The sequence below is a fragment of the Phytophthora parasitica genome (genome assembly GCF_000247585.1).
Source record: "Phytophthora parasitica INRA-310 unplaced genomic scaffold supercont2.2, whole genome shotgun sequence".
Taxonomy (NCBI): domain Eukaryota; phylum Oomycota; class Peronosporomycetes; order Peronosporales; family Peronosporaceae; genus Phytophthora; species Phytophthora nicotianae.
Genome location: NW_008648988.1, coordinates 825,565 through 841,383, shown reverse-complemented (window position 1 = coordinate 841,383; position 15,819 = coordinate 825,565). Strand labels below are relative to the sequence as shown.

The 15,819-nt window shown below is 45.9% G+C and overlaps 10 protein-coding genes across 10 annotated transcripts; 1 reads left to right on the top strand and 9 right to left on the bottom strand.

Moving 5' to 3' along the window:
- Window positions 1-28: 28 nt before the first annotated feature.
- Window positions 29-418, bottom strand: PPTG_20911 (hypothetical protein; the record flags this gene model as incomplete). The annotated part of the gene is made up of 1 exon (XM_008894338.1): window positions 29-418. One exon carries the CDS (start codon window positions 416-418, stop codon window positions 29-31), a length of 390 nt encoding a protein of 129 aa, XP_008892586.1.
- Window positions 419-647: 229 nt separating this feature from the next.
- Window positions 648-2,059, bottom strand: PPTG_02319 (hypothetical protein; the record flags this gene model as incomplete). The annotated part of the gene is made up of 2 exons (XM_008893381.1): window positions 648-764; window positions 821-2,059. The coding sequence occupies 2 exons, from the start codon at window positions 2,057-2,059 to the stop codon at window positions 648-650; spliced, it is 1,356 nt and encodes a 451-aa protein (XP_008891629.1).
- Window positions 2,060-3,419: 1,360 nt separating this feature from the next.
- Window positions 3,420-3,746, bottom strand: PPTG_02318 (hypothetical protein; the record flags this gene model as incomplete). The annotated part of the gene is made up of 1 exon (XM_008893380.1): window positions 3,420-3,746. One exon carries the CDS (start codon window positions 3,744-3,746, stop codon window positions 3,420-3,422), a length of 327 nt encoding a protein of 108 aa, XP_008891628.1.
- An 849-nt stretch (window positions 3,747-4,595) lies between these two features.
- PPTG_20910 (hypothetical protein) lies at window positions 4,596-4,838 on the bottom strand (the record flags this gene model as incomplete). Its single annotated transcript, XM_008894337.1, has 2 exons — window positions 4,596-4,631; window positions 4,668-4,838. 2 exons carry the CDS (start codon window positions 4,836-4,838, stop codon window positions 4,596-4,598), a joined length of 207 nt encoding a protein of 68 aa, XP_008892585.1.
- A 391-nt stretch (window positions 4,839-5,229) lies between these two features.
- PPTG_02317 (hypothetical protein) lies at window positions 5,230-5,820 on the bottom strand (the record flags this gene model as incomplete). The annotated part of the gene is made up of 2 exons (XM_008893379.1): window positions 5,230-5,687; window positions 5,757-5,820. 2 exons carry the CDS (start codon window positions 5,818-5,820, stop codon window positions 5,230-5,232), a joined length of 522 nt encoding a protein of 173 aa, XP_008891627.1.
- A 358-nt stretch (window positions 5,821-6,178) lies between these two features.
- PPTG_02316 (hypothetical protein) lies at window positions 6,179-6,583 on the top strand (the record flags this gene model as incomplete). Its single annotated transcript, XM_008893378.1, has 1 exon — window positions 6,179-6,583. The coding sequence occupies one exon, from the start codon at window positions 6,179-6,181 to the stop codon at window positions 6,581-6,583; it is 405 nt and encodes a 134-aa protein (XP_008891626.1).
- Window positions 6,584-6,912: 329 nt separating this feature from the next.
- PPTG_20909 (hypothetical protein) lies at window positions 6,913-7,077 on the bottom strand (the record flags this gene model as incomplete). The annotated part of the gene is made up of 1 exon (XM_008894336.1): window positions 6,913-7,077. One exon carries the CDS (start codon window positions 7,075-7,077, stop codon window positions 6,913-6,915), a length of 165 nt encoding a protein of 54 aa, XP_008892584.1.
- Window positions 7,078-8,898: 1,821 nt separating this feature from the next.
- Window positions 8,899-9,015, bottom strand: PPTG_20908 (hypothetical protein; the record flags this gene model as incomplete). The annotated part of the gene is made up of 1 exon (XM_008894335.1): window positions 8,899-9,015. The coding sequence occupies one exon, from the start codon at window positions 9,013-9,015 to the stop codon at window positions 8,899-8,901; it is 117 nt and encodes a 38-aa protein (XP_008892583.1).
- Window positions 9,016-13,298: 4,283 nt separating this feature from the next.
- On the bottom strand, window positions 13,299-13,829 carry PPTG_02315 (hypothetical protein; the record flags this gene model as incomplete). The annotated part of the gene is made up of 2 exons (XM_008893377.1): window positions 13,299-13,329; window positions 13,405-13,829. The coding sequence occupies 2 exons, from the start codon at window positions 13,827-13,829 to the stop codon at window positions 13,299-13,301; spliced, it is 456 nt and encodes a 151-aa protein (XP_008891625.1).
- A 730-nt stretch (window positions 13,830-14,559) lies between these two features.
- On the bottom strand, window positions 14,560-15,463 carry PPTG_02314 (hypothetical protein). The gene has a single exon (XM_008893376.1). It carries the CDS (start codon window positions 15,235-15,237, stop codon window positions 14,857-14,859), a length of 381 nt encoding a protein of 126 aa, XP_008891624.1. The 5' UTR covers window positions 15,238-15,463; the 3' UTR covers window positions 14,560-14,856.
- Window positions 15,464-15,819: the final 356 nt, after the last annotated feature.

Sequence of the window (15,819 nt, the reverse complement as noted above, 5' to 3'; positions counted from 1 at the left end):
CAAATCAGTCACTATATGCTCCGGAATGTCAAAGCTCAGTGTAGAAGACTCGACTTCGTAGTGGGAGGATAACTGATTGTTGTGTGAAATTTGACCAGAGAAAAATGCCCGATTTCTCGTCGCTGCTCAGGGCCTGATACTGCGCCCACTTAATACCATGAGCTGTTGTGTTATGATCTGTGTAGTATTGAGGTCGATATGGGGGCTTGTAAAACTTTTGGTTTTGGGTTCGTCGTCTCTTGCCGTTCTTCGATTCCTCTCTCCCAAAATATTTGCAAAACTGACAGCGCACGGAGCACACTACACCGCTAGCATCCTTCGCCATGACTTTTAGTCCATACTGGAGCTCATGAGCAGGCTGGAAGGGTGTCTTACGCGACGGAGGCTTACTGGAGACGCTAGGCTGTAGCCTCTGCATTGTTTCGTCAGCAGTTTTCCTATACTGAAAGGTCGGTAAAATGCGGCACTTCCAAAAGGTCTATTTAAGGCGCATTGCCGCTATTTATAGCGAAATGCCGCTTTTAAGGAGGTCTGGTCTAAGCGGACTGCTGGCTGCATCATTACTCGCTTCAATATCGCCTGAATCTTTTGCAGTTCACGTTGGTTTTCATGTCGAGACCGCTGCATCTCGCTCATAAGCTCTGACACTAAACGCTGTACGGCTGCATACTGCGAGTGAAGAGCAGCAAACTCTCGGCAAGAACCTTCTCCTCCTGTGCTGCTACCAGCAATAATTCCTCGACGATTAACGTCTGTTGCACTATCTTGAGTATCGATAGTGATGAGATTGCGAGCCATCGCCCATGACAAAAAACCCCACTCGGTCTATCGGATTTAGAGATTCACTCCCTCCCGAATTAACGTAAGCGCCAATAATTTTCTGCTTGAGTCGATCTGGAATGAGCTCGTATGTGTAGTTGTCAGAGGGTTCTATAGCTGCCCATAACAACGGCATCGCCAGTGTAGTTGCCACCGCCTCACCCATCACTTGTTTGATTGTAGGTGCTATCTGGTCAACTAATAGTGTTGGAGAAACACAGTCAATCCCATGTTTGCGTACGTAGAAACATGGACCTAGTGGTCCCGCCAGTGCTGCTGCGGTGCAGGCATCGGGGTATGGCTGCGTGTTGTCAATGTAGACGTCAACAACGCCTTTGCGTGTCCTCCAGCGACCACGGCGGTTAACAAAGTCCTTTGACATTCCGCACCGAGAAGCATACGTTGCTGCACCCTTGCGAAAGCTGTGTGTTCCAAGTTTCCCTGTCTTCATATTCTTAAAAGCGGTGTTTGTAATGATGTCTCCCAGAAACCGACGCACCACGCGATTCCCATCCTTCGGGTGACCGTAGATGAACTCCGAGTTAGAAACATTCGTGCTCGTCTCAATGTAGACGGCCAAGTTGAGTAACGCACACATTTTTGGGTCCATACTGCCGAGTACAATCTGCTCAGGGGCGTCTCGTTCTTCATGTATGTTCTTCGACCATCGCATCTGGCACAATAGCGTGGAAGGGTACTGCCTATTCGGCACAAAATTGGCAAACTGTAACTTCATCATGTCATCTATACGAGCCATAATGTGCCACTGCAAGGTAAGGACGCTGCTCACCATGTACGCCGTCTCACCCTTCCCCCATTTTGAGCGCACAAGAGACAACGAATTCAGGAACTCGTCAAACTCCAGGCTTCGCCGCGCTTTTGGCTCGACACCCTCTCTGCGAACCTCAAACTTCTTCACTCGCTTAATCAGCTTATTAACTGCGTCTGATCGCGTAGGATTTCCGTGCGCTGTCACAGGATCCCACGATGCGTTTATTCGGGGCATGAAGGATGATATGGCTTTCTTCGAGAACTCTAAAGTGGCATCTCTGCGATGAACAGGTCTCATGTCGTCGCTGGGGACTGGGCTTCCGTACGCTAGCTCATTCATCCAGTGGCATACGTGCTCGGGGGTTATAGCAAGCAACTCCTCCATAGTGAAGGCGTGATCGCTGTTGTACTCGACGCCGTCCTTGTAGGACATGAACTTGAGGAGCTCGGGCTTATAGCGACTTGTCATGGTAGGATAGTGATCTGCTTTTTCAATTTTTCAGTCAGTGCACGTCTACCTGATTTGCAACCCTGACAAGGTGTTTGTATAGAGTCTGAGTTGCAACTCAAGCTTTGTTTTACTATGGTGCACACAACCCAAGTTGAAACTTACACACCACTTCTCAGCCACGGTGCCGACCAAAATTCTTGTCGATACCTTGCTTCTGGCCAATCACAGACCGAGAATCGCCGGAAATACAACCCGGTTGCAAATGGCCGGTAATGTATCGTTGCGGAGGACTGGAACCAAATTGGTCTTGGCTCTATTTAGAATAAGGTCACACAATTTTAGTTCAATACAAAAGTCAATATCAGTTTCTTGTATCAGAACATACAAGACTAAGTTAGCATCCTCAGTTTCACCGCTTGGTTCAGAGTGCACAATTTGCACATCAGCTTCTTGTTTATTGAGCGCAGTTTCGAGATAATAGAGGAGTTTGCGCATAATGCAGATTGAGTGTTTGACTTGCACGGACAAAGAGCGGCTTCTTTAAAAGGCGAGCGAGCCTCTTGTTGACTACGCAGTTGTCGACCATGATGAACTTGACCCCAAGAATAGATTATCCAAAAAGAAAAGGTAGAAAGTGCTCAATTGTTCTCAGGTGGCTCTCTACGATTAGGTGGTCGCCAGACTCATCCACCACGGGAGCCACGTCCAAAAGCGGGTATCGTGAACCTCTTGGTGATTCGTAGCATCCGTAGACGCCCTGGCACTGCTCTGTGCCGAAGCTGCAGTCGTCAAGGATCAGCTCGAAATCGACTAGTATCTCCTTTCCGATTGTTTTTTTTTTCACGATCTTCGTCACCCCCTCCGTGTTAGAGAGGAGTGCGTTCACAGATACAAATTTGTGTATCTGCAGAAAATAGTTCAAATTAAGTTATTATAAAATAAGTATCATCACAATTAGTCAGCTAAAACTGAGTATGTGCTGGCGCGTCTCGACCAATAAATGTTTTTAGTATTCTCTGAAATTCACTTCAGAACTGTTGTCGTCTCAAGAAATCATGATCCCAGGTTTTTCCACGTACAGAAATATGTCACAGCATAAAAAAACCTACATCGATAGTTAGATATAGGGGGTAAAATCGCGCTCTGATTCCGAAAATCAGGTCCATTCCGCCCAATTTACAGTGGTTTTAAAGATATGGAGCTTTATAATTCCTCACCTCGTCAGTGCTAAAACTCTGGTGATAAGGGTTCTCCTTGTTTTGCAGTAGTGAGCCATTTCTACTGGGCGACACACAATCTCACATTCCAGCCACATGCATAACAAGAAAAAAAGCCTTGGTCGTCGTCGGATTGGTGTAACTGGCTAAACAGTCTCGCCCTATCCTTTGATTCTCGAATACAATTCTAGAGATCTATGTCCAAGCAAACGCGTTCTCCTTTCTTGCACGTGGCGGTACACCTTCATCCAGTCTTCACTGCACTCCTCAAGTTCTTCGACGACCTTGGCCGCCACATCCTTACCGTTCTTCGCTGGAGCCATCGCAATGCGGTTCTTAACGGTTCCCCAAATTAGCCCGATGGACTGGAACGTGGGATGGTAGGGTGGCGTGTAAAACACAGCATGCCCATAGGTAGCATCAATAGCCACAGCTTTGTACGACGGGGCTGGACGATAAAAGTCCACAAGCTGTAGCAACTTATCCATGATTACTACACAATACCGGCTTTACTTTAAAATACGAAAAAACAAAGTTCGAATTTGCTATTGTAGCGGCAGAAAATGAAGGGGCTAGTAATCAAAGCCACAATTTGGGCTCAATTTTGATAAAACCAGATATGACATTTAGATATGTGGTAAAATCGCTCATTTTGAGTATGCTTTTGGTGTTAAAACCGGCTAATTCAACGTAGTTTTGCCGCTACAGGCTCCACCAAAAGGTGTCTCCGAGGACATTTAAGCGGGGAAACAGTTGCTAAAATGCTGATTTTCTATTGGTCTAGAGCGTGGAAAGTGCAAAACAGTCGTGCAAACACGCGTTAAGAATAAAAGGTTCAAAATTAAAAAAAGGATTTGTATAAATTTAAAGAGAGATTACTCTCCGTCTTCCTCATCAGCTACAGCATTCTACTAGCGAAAAAATTAAATTATAAGATTACCATATGATATCACAACAGAGCTGTTTTAACCCTACATGGGCAAAAATGACAAGCGCACCTCGACGAAATTGGTGTCTGGGTCGAAGTTCCTTGCCCGGAGCACCAGATAAACTCTGTTTTTACCAAAGCGCGTTGCCTCTATAGTTCGATGGCGCGAGTCCCACTTCTGCCTGCTTTGACCTCGGCGACGAAATAATCATATACATTGCAAACTAGGGTTTTCTCCTCCGGGCTGAGCTGGTGTCTGCGTTGCATTGCACTTCCTGAAATGAAAGAGATGAAGAGTCTTTATTTATGGAAGAAGGAGCTACGAAACCTCAGCTTTCTATTCGCGCCCTTTGCGCTCAATTTAAGGCTATTTTGATGAAGTTATCGCCGTTCATCCAAAGATAACAATTCATTTTGGATTAGCTAGCCCCATCATTTTTTGCCGCTACAATAATAAATACGTAGTATAAACAAAGCGTACCGTGCATACGAAGCCACTCTTGCGTGGGCTCTTGTTGAGGTCTCGCTTGTGATGCGAATCACCGTCCATATAGATATTGCATGCATCGTAGCTTTGCAGCGTTTGACAAAGTTGCTCGAACCAGAGCTCGATCCTCTTCATCGAAGTTCCCGTGATAGTCCTCCTCGCCATTGCTGCCTCTCTTAAAGGTCGAGTTCCAGACCCGGATGCAGTTCTCCACAAAGTGGCCCGTAATGACAGCACCTCGGCTCACAATAATACCAGCGGCAATAATCATGCACTGACATAGCAACAATATCATTATAACAAAAAGTAAGAGGAAATTAGTCTGATGAAGCTTACACCAGTTTCAAATACATGATGCAAAGTACCTTACCGTGGACCTTTTCTGGATCTACCACAACGAATTCGTTCTGCTATCAGCCATGTTGATCGGTCGCTGACCGACCGACCGACCACTACCTAGGTAGGTTAAGTGTGTTGGTAATGCTACGCTAGAAGATGTAAGAATGAATGTAATGAGTGATTAGGGTTGAAGAAGTGAATTAATTTAGTTGATGAACTATTGCTTCAACTGGTAGTACTCCACGTTGTACTTAACTGCGATTCGGATGTCCATGTTCGACGTAGTCGGAGCAGTCTGGTCAGCCCACCACACATGTGCGAAGTACGTCTGTGTAGGGTTAGCGCTGACAACAGCACTAGCAACATCATCATCAACAGGAGCCCCAAGCGTGTCTTCGGGGCAGTACTGCCACTTAAGAACTTGAGTGCCATCCTCACGTCCGATTAGCCTGCTAATCGAATCCGACATCTCCGCACGCGCAGCGTTGTTAGATGTGAACGCAGTGCTTGCATCACTACCGGCGATGCCGATGTGGTAGGGACCGATGGTCCCTGTGTCAGAAGTTGGCCTTGGAATGAATTCCACAGTCACTTGGCACCATGTACTCGGTACAAGGTATAGATTGATGCCACATGGGTTGATGACCCACGTTGGTGAAGTCCGGACCGAACACACTGTTCATCCGCATCACTTGAGTAACGATCGTACCGCTGGTGCTAATCGTGTTGTACGTGTCCACGTACCGCAGAAGGTCGTGGTTCGTTGAGGGAAGCCGAAGCGGAGCTTGCCATCCACTCCAGGAATCATGTGAGCCTCCACCTACTCATTACGGCTAGGACCGTTCATGTCTTGATCACTATCTTTCGCCATGGCTGTCTTGTGTCGCTTACGTCTACCATGCACACGGAAGTCGCTAGCGATCGCGTCCCCGTGACGTCGCTTAACATCTACTTCCCTTCTGGCAAGATGGCGAATGATGCTCCTTACCATGGTAAAGTTGATGAATGCTTGCATTCACATTCAAGAAGAACAACTGGCTTGTTCTAAACACTTGAATTTGTTCAAGTTCAACCAAGAACAACTGGCTTGTTCTGAACCCATCGTCGATGGGGAGTTCGTGCCGTGTTGCATTTATTCCTGAATTCACTTAATCCAGTTAAAAAGAATGCGAACGTACGGCAAGAACTTCCTGTTCAAGAAGACTGCGTCTTACAAGGAACGCCAAGTGCGCTTGGCTACCGAATGGGACATCCGACTTGATGCTAGTGCTACCCTTAGTGCACAGAACATCATCAACAACATCGTGTTGGCACTGGATGACATCCAGTACGTCTTCGTTAGTGGAGTTGAGTCTCCAAACAAGCGGGAACATCAACACACTAATCGCAAGTTAGGTTGGAGTGATGAGAATCATGTTCACATCGCGCTAGTTCTGCTTGCTCCCAAGCAACGCACTGATGTGCTCAAGTTGTTGTGCGGACCGCGCAAGCATGGTGACGAGTACGCCGCTCCAAGGAACGGCAAGTTCTCCTACGCAGGATGGATCATTCACCACGCCAAGCCTTCGTAGAAGATCGAAGGTGAGCCGTGCTCACACTACACTACCACACAACCTTGGTCAGTTGAGGTCCGTTGGACCTTACGGTAATGCTTGTCATTCTTCAAGATGCCGATTACGATCGACTGGACCCTACTCCCAACAACCGACGAACAAGTCCGTGAGTGGTTCTGGTACATTAAGCTGTGGGAACCCAACGGGCTTCCTGATCCTGCTGTGTGGATTCTACGCTGGCTACGAATCTACGGACTACCAGAACAACTACAACACCAAGATGAGAAATTCGTTCGATGTTACGAGTTAGCGATGAATAACTACGTTGTCCTAAGCCGTAATCTACATTACCAGTCTTCTAGGGACACCTGAAGACGTTCGATCTTCTCCTTAATTCTGTTCTTGTGAAACACGTCAGTGTACGCCTTGAAGCGAAGCTCCATCTCAGTCGTACCCCACTTCTTCAGCATTCCTTGGATCTTCAGCGCCCACTCGGTGGTGAAGGGATCCATCGGTAGCGTACCGAACTCGTAGTATTAGTCTTGCCAGAGACACGGTTGACATTGCAGAAGGATTCGTCAAGGTAGACCTCGGGTCAAGCCACTCCCAAACGCACGGACATATTTGGCCCTGGGAGATTGACCCGGGTTCGCCAGCTTCTTGCACAGATACGCATCTCAATATGCTACGTTGCCTTCCGACTCCGCATATATGTGCCTCTTTTCGCCTTTCAGGTAGTAGAATCCTAGCTGATGCGACACATGGGTGATAGTGCCCAATTTCAAATGCACTCCACACTTACGAGACACTTCTCCGCATATTTCTGAGCCGTCGTAGGTTGCTCAGTGCGATTCTGTTCAATGAAGAACTCGCAAATAAGCGGCGCAAGTGCTTCCGTGTCATACGCCTCGGACAGCCACAGTTGTTGATGTCCGGCTACACAACATCTAAATATAATTCTTTTGAGTTATCTGATAATATCAGTGAAATAAAAAATGGCTCAGATTATCTCAAAGTTGGTATCGGGAAACTCGTTGTAGAAGGCCATAACGCGCTCTACCGTCGATTGAGAGCAGCCCAGATATGCTGCAACAAGATCCCTCGTGCGCTTTCCTTTGAAGAGGCCTTGTTGTTTCTGGAGAGTAAAAACAATGGTAGTTCGTCATCACCATTTTTTCTCTCTGCGATTATTCGTGTCGTTATTCCAGCATTTTTTGCTGACTGATAAGACTATGTAAAGAGGTGATTGTGTCTACATTGTAGCTCAGACGCTGGGCCATCTGTTGACGGTCCAAGCATCTCGGTCCGGCTAGTACTCGAACCGCAATGAAGGTTTTTTTAGTGACGCTGTTAAGTAATTGGCTTCATGACTTCATGAGGTGACAATAAGGAAGGATCTGACAGGGGATATGATTTCCATGAATTAAAACCTGGTAATTTATTTGGTCTGCTGATCAAAACAGTTTAATAAAAACTTAAGTGATATAAAAATAGACAATATTCAGGGTCTGTTCAGCAAATCCGATGTGTTGATCCGCCGGATTGCCATTTCCGCAGAATATATCCATACTGCGGATTGATAGATCCGCAGAAAGTATTGTTGGGCACAGTAAATGAATGCCAGTTCGACTCGGGTTATGGGGGCCGGATTCTTCGCGACTTTGCCGCATTATAGTCGCCTGAGCTATCGTTTCATGAGCTTCTGCGATCCGTAAAAGATTCTCGTTCAACATTTCACTATGGGTGAACCGCTTCGTAGGTGTCCACTTTTCTGATGCTGGTTCTGTGCTACTGCGGATTGTGCCCTTCTGACCTTGTGAAGCGAGGAATGTTTCGATGTACTCGACGTCGCTGCGCTCTTGTGTGCTTCCACCAACGTCATTCATAATTTTATCCGGAAAACCACGGTGAGTTTGCAGCCCAGACATATCGGTAAACGAAATCAACACTGACGACGGTGATACTGACGCAAAAGACACCCCCTGCTGACGATGTTAACCTGCAAGAGTTCCGCGTCAAGGTAGCACAGGAGATGTGGTTCGACTATTTGAGATTTCTAACAGGAAGAGATAGCGCGGTAGTTGTCTAGAGTGCATCAGAAGTTGATGTTTTTGCTGCTTATTCGATACATATGTCTGTGATAAAAATGTGTTTCTGGAGGCGCCTTTCGTTAATCCGTCAAACTATCTCGCTATCCGTTCGAGTTCAGTGGATAGCGGATGGACATACCCCTCCCCCCCAAACCCGCCAAACGTGTTCAGTAAATTAAATGGCGGATTGGCCAATCCGCTAACCCCCCAAAATTCGCTAAAATGGGCCTAATCCGCTGGAATTCATGTCTGCTGAACAGACCATGTGTGGGCATCCCACTTGACTGGGTATTTGGCTGGAATAGGCTCACCTTGGTCGATAAAGGCCTTGACACATGAAATGAACACGTTCTCCGACATTTTGCCAAGCCAGGAAAGTTTAATATGTGCTCCGCCGAAGCCCACTCGGTCACTGCCCGACGTTTTTTTTTTTCCCTATCATGATGTTAAAATCCGTCGGGCCCTTGAGCCATTCGACCATGTAGTGCTTTTGAAGTAGCGACGTATAGCCACCACCTATCTTGTGTGGCGCCAAATTGCGGAGCTCCACCTAGTACATATACTGCCTACCGCTTTTACCAACCAGTTATTCGGTAAAATAAAGACTAAGGGTGTATGAAACCCCGGTAATCTTATAAATTTCATGCGTGTAGTTCGAACCGCCCACCTCCGCTAAGTGCGGTAATGCATTAGCCAATGGTAAGCGTAAATGTAGGGCGGACGAAAACAACGTTGTGATTCCCAGCTCTAGGAAAGCGTTGTGCAAGATCCAATAGGTAGCTGGTGAGTGACTCCTAAGGTAGGCTACAGGGCCAACGTAGTAACCGAAATCATGCTTCGGTGGCTGTACGGCCTTCAATAAATAGCGGTGTACAATGCTTCTGTGGATTAGACGCAGGATGCGTGGATTTTTTTTGTCACTTTCACCCGCTGCTACATCAAGCACACGGTGCTCGTCGATCGCATGCTACTGAGGAGAAGCATATACTAATCTTTTATATAAGCTCCGACATATAGCAAAGTGTACCCCCCTGTTCATGAGTTAAAGCAACGCCCTTTGTCAACGCATCTCCTGCGCCTGCTTTGCAGCAGCAGCATATGAGCATTTAGTAAATTCAGATCATATTACATTACTTCCCAGGACAAAAAATTTCGAATCTTTCAGTCACTTTGCAATCGCTTCAAATAAAGCGTATCTGCATCGTTTTGGTGATCAACAACAGAACTAACAACTACTACCTCCGTCCCACAAGACATTTAACATTTTTCTTGATGCCTGTTAAATTTTCTAGAAACAAATTCTAAACTTCGCGAAGCTTGAAAACGTTAGCTAGGTGTGCGTGCTTAGTGTTGGTAGCTGCAGCGTTATATTAAGGCGTCGTAAAAGGTAGATAACATCGCCGGAATGAGGCGATAATTGAGGCATCTGACCAAAACTTACGCTATGCAATCAATAAAAAGGCTACGTCCACCAGGTTTGTACCATCGACAGAATACACACTGGCGCATCGTTTTGGACTCATCTCACTAAGTAATATATCCTCCAATCGAAACCATTCTTGATTTAACAACCGCTCCAATTTCGAACTTAATTGGACATTAACATATCGATAGAATATTTTCAACCAATCCCCAAGTAGTATTGAGTTAGACCAAGTTTTAAGACTGCTAATCCGTGGATTTATCACATCTACACAACAACCCAGCTTCCCATCGAACCACGCACGGCTGTGTGGATCATAACGAGGTCGACCAACAGCTACCAAAAAGAGTACTTTGGTGAGATGATTGGCGTTAGGAACAGCAAAGTGCGGAACTTCCTCGTTGTCTGTCAGGTACAGGGGTTCATATCAACGACGATTTCGTTAGTATCGTTGATATTGACCATCACTAGCTCACTGTGTTTTCTGTATCAGTTATCCTTGATCTTCCACCTCATCGATATCGATATGATATCAATATCAATATCAACGTATCGTATCATTTTTTTTTATTTAGTGTCTTAGGCCGGGTCTGTTGTCTCTAACTTGTCTTCCTTCAGTAAGGTCTTGTACTCGCGCCAGTTAGCCTTCATCAGACACAACATTCCTGCTCGTTTGTCTTCAAGTCTAGTTCGTAACAAGTTCACTTCATAGCTGCTCAAGCTGAAAAACCTCTCCTGAATTGCTGTAGAAAGTGGTTTTGCCAGATAAATTCTGGCTAAGATCACGACAGCGGGAAATTTGCTTGCTCCATGGTCTCGAAACCACGTAAGTACGTCAACTTGCCGATAGAGTAGAAGTGCATTGTACTTTCCGCCGTTGGTAGTGACACCCGGCCAGTCCACATTTAAACTGATCCAGTGATTCCACGAATTTTGGTCTCTAAACCCGATCATTTTGGAAGATTCGTTGTTCATGTCCCCTCAATCTCCAACAACGCAGTAACAGCACCGCGGTTAACGTTAAAGCTAAGAGTAGAGTGCTGGGGAGGTTCACAGTGAATTTCTTTGCACTCTTCGTCGGTCTCTTGAGCAAATATCTTTTTGTAGATTGCTTCATGTTCCAGTTCCAGTTCCACATTTGCTTGGACAAGAATGGCAGCATCATTGACAATGAATGATGGTTTGGATTTAATTCGTGGTCTAGGAGAAGAGCTTTCACGTCGTTAATGTCTTCACGTGGAAATCTGAGTAGTAATTGCTGTTGAAGTCGCTCTCGGCAGCGATTCCTATTAGGAGAAAATTGGCTCACCTTTTTCGGAACACGTCTCTGGGTGTATTCGGTTCCCTTCAGGTCTGGACGTTCGAGCACCAAACAATTCACTGTCTCGGAATCGACAACTAAAGACAACATATTGCGAAATAAGAGTTCGTAAGAGCTAGCAATGCCCTCTTTTGAACTTCTCCGAGAGAAAACTGAGCAAGTTGGTCTGTTAGGCCTAATTAAACTCCAATCGTCAGAAGTAATACATTCCCACACACTCTGATCACTGGCCGGAGCAGATTCGAAATACTTCGTTAACGCGTAGTAGTTGTATCCACTGCGTCTCATAAGTGAAACAGCGTACCCAACGCGGGTTTTTGCATCGACTTTGATGTCTGCCGATGGAAGGTTGTACATTTTTTTTTATTTATTTCAGTTTTTGTAGACGTTGGGGCTGTTGAAAAATATAGCAATATCTCGCAGCTTCTTAATGACGCCATATCCCTTACGAAACCCACCGCCAGGCGTAACTATCTCTTGGCCATCGTTTCGCGTGTTTTCTTTTAAGCCAACTGCATATAGGATACACAAGCTCAGCAAGTGCATTAAGCAATCGACTTGATCGGTGCTACTGAATTGGTCTCTACATTACGTGTCGATCCAGTTGCGTCGCTCACTGTAAAGCGTGAGTATTGATCCATATCGATGTCATATCGAGCCTGAATGCTTGCCTTGATGAGGTTCGCCACTCTAGCCGCTGCGTGCCCCGAAGAATTTGCCAAAGCTAGTAAAGACAGAGTTTGTAGCCGCCATTTTGAATCAATGAAGACGATGGTTGCTCCGACAATATTGATGCTTGCTGCATTGGTAGCCAAATCATGAAGCACCGATAGAAATGGCAGCTGAAAAACAGTGTTGAACTCGCTCTTTAAAGTACGAGAAGTCAACTGGACAAAGTTGTGATAGTCTCCATCCGCAAACAAATAAAAGGTCTCCCTGACTGGCAATACCAGGTTAGAATCGCTTGAAAGGCGACGAAGAAGATTTAACAGCTTTTCTTTTTTGAGTGTTGTGTACGGTAACCCGGAGGAAAGTAGCCATCTCGGAGATAAAATTCTCATTTCATCTCGGTTAATTCCAAATGACTCTTGAATCTTGCGTTGCTTCTTCGGTTTTTGTTGGCTGTTAGTGGTACTGGCATCAAAAGACCTAATTTTGCCGGTTGTGGTCTTCTGCCCTACTTGTGTCGTCTCCAACGTGAAGGGGTGGTCTTTATGTGCTGATACCATGTGCTTCTTAGCGTTTGAAGACGTCTTTTGCCTCATGAGGCATGACTTCCATGCAGTTGAAGTAGGGTCAAGGCTCTTCTTGCACACGAGACATAAAAAGTGTGAGTGTACGGACTCGTTGGCTTCTTTAGGTCAGGAATGGGGTCCGCAAGCAAGTGGATGTAGGTCCAAACCGCAGTGAACATGTTCTGGTTGGAATGCTTGACGGAGACCGGTATTCCGTGCTCGTCGACGTCTGTACACTCAGATGGCGTTGTTGGGTCGCTTGAAGCTACAGCACATGACTGTAGCTCGACGCTCTCGTCTGAAATGGACGTGCCGTCGGCCATCGCGACTCTTCTCTTGATGAATACAGAGAAAAAGGTATACCAAGAAAGCTATAGCGTCGCTTGAGCAATGAAATGAACTCGGTTAGTAGCGCGGGGGTTACACACCGCTTCAAGTGATACGTTATCATTTTACTGATCTAGGATCAGCCTATTTTGTTTTCACGTATCAATGATACTGATAAACTTTAGGGTTGTATATATCTGGTGATATTGATACGAGATATCGGCAATGAAATATTAGTATAGTATTTAATATCAGTATCTGATATTAACCCCTGGTCAGGTAGTACGACTTTTTCTTTTTAGAAATGTAAAACCACTTTTCATCAATATGAATTGTGTCATTTATAGAGTTGAACCTGTACGTTCCTGCTGTACAAATAATACAAAAATATAAAATAATGTCAGAATTATTACAATAAAACTTTATTAGAGCAGTGAACGTACCAGCACCTTCCCCCACAAATGAAAGTGCAAACTCGATGCGCTGGTGCAATTTGATCGGACATCAGGTATGGCTTCACAGACCCCGTAGCTCGACGAATGCCGTCCTTGTTCGCCTTTGCACGCGCGAGGGTGGATCTAGGAATCCCAGTGGCAGCTGCCAAAACTCGGTAGGATGTCCTCTTGATGGCAGGTACGGCCTCCTGAATGGCGTCAGGAATCCACACTCGGCCTATGCCTCTGGCGCTTTCGCGCGGCTCCTTTTCCTTGGCGTGGAACACGGAGCTTACTGTCTGCCGTGTGCAGCCGAAGTGCGCAGCAGCGTCGTTAATACAGCCACGCGGAAGCTTCCCGTCCGTCATCCGCTCCAACAAGAAGCGAATGATGCCTTCGTGGTCTAGAGGTGGAGGGTCAGGACCGAGGTCCATGCCTGCGCTTGGATGTTGCTATTGGTGGGGAATTAGCGAGCTGCGGACCGTGAGTTAGTTTCCCCATAACGTTTTTTTTTTTAATCAATCGCATTATTGTAACATTAAGGTGTTTACCACACTAAGTTCAAATGTTAAATGTGTTGTGGGACGGAGGTAGTACTATATCCTCTAAACAGTAATTTAAATAAAACAAGTACTCAAAACAATACGAGTATATTGATATTTTTGCGTGATTTTATTTATTTTCGACTATTAGAATGTGCTAGCAGTATTTTTCTGTCATTTCTTCACTAATTTAGCGTTGTTTTGTTTCTGAATATCCGCACTAAATGTCGCTGTCAGATATTCCCATGCCTCCATCTGCCGTTTGCTCGCTTTTAGCCGCAAGTTTTTCCCACCACGCTGTGCATGCATCACCAAAACCGGACTTGCAAAACGACCAATTATCTATTGTTGTATCTTTAACTCTTCAGTTATTTATTTTATCAAATTCAAACGATTTTTATTTATAAATATTGTATTTTCGGAACCCCTGCTTCTAAACGCTGGCTTACGGCTACAAGTCGGTCCACTGCAGGATTTTATAACCATAGTATATACATCGGAGAAACTGTATGACGGTGGTCTTTTCGGAGTGCCGAGCGAATAGTTGCGCTTGAAGCATTACCGCTTCAATGAATTCTATCAAAAGAACGATGTCTTCTTTAAAATATCATTGCAGTTCAAATTTCAGAGCATTTTCATGCAAGGCGTGACTTTGTATTTAGTTTTTGGTATTCCTGCGAATGACTGTCCAGAAGGAAGGTTTTCACCGCGGTCAAAGTAGAGTTCTAAGAGCTTAGCTCTTCTCCCTAGGAACATAAATTGCATCTACATGTAGAGAATCGCCCGGGATTTATTTCTTTTACCTCAAGGCGCAACAACAGTCGTTCACTATGCGCTGCGCGAATTGTCTCAAAGCGACAACCAATTAAATACCACCCACCAAGACGAGCATAGAACAGCGGTGTACGATAACAGACTCTCACGAGTAGAAGAGCAAGTAGCTTGTGAGCGATGCGTTGGGTTCCTTGACCATAAGGATGATCACCGCAGCCACCCCTAGTGTGCCCACGGTGACCACAAGCGCCAGCACGAAGCGCAGCAACAGGAAGAAGAAGATGCCGTGAAGGATGCCTCTGGCCTCGCCGCGGAATACTTCAACTGACTTCGCTGTCTCCAGGTTGAGTAGCTCGTTGAACTCTCCCGACGTGCCGCTGAAGGTGCGTCGGCGTTGACGGGCTGTGAGCAGGCTATGGAGCGACGAAGGCTTGCTGGACAAGCGTGCGCTGTTGGGGCGGGAGTGATTTCGCTGTGAAGACTCCGACGAGTCCGAGTGTGCGCGAATCGGCGGTGCACGATGCATCACTCGGTTAACAGTCTGGTCCGACACACTGGCGATATTATATGAAGAAGTCTTCGCAAGGCCAGAAGCTGGACTTGTTCGTATCTTGATGTCGTCACGTTACACGATCAGCTGAACAAGGTCGGAAGATATGGAGTCGCACAGGTCCGAGATCGACGATGGAGCCTTCGTGGGAACTGTCAAAGTGGGAATGCGATTCGATCGCTCGACAGACTGTCTTTTGTTCCGACCCTGGATGAACCATAGTGAAGTCAAGTATAAATAGTGTGAAGTGACTGGCTGAAAAACTGCTTTCGTTTTCAGCGAATGAGGAAATAGTTAACGTGTATCCACTTCAACATGGAGTACTTCAGACGAATGCGTCGTCCGTCAGGTCCGTCAGCTTACTCCTCACGAAGTTGCCATAGGCATTCCTTGCTGCAAGTACATGTATAGTTCGCATCACTAACGTTCATTGCAGACCAGACCACTAATGCTGACCATCGATGTTTTTACCCGGATTACGCCCACATGCGATGACGGTATTCAGATCAATTTGATGTCCCACAATCGGCCAAATACTCAGTATCCTCGCGATGCCAG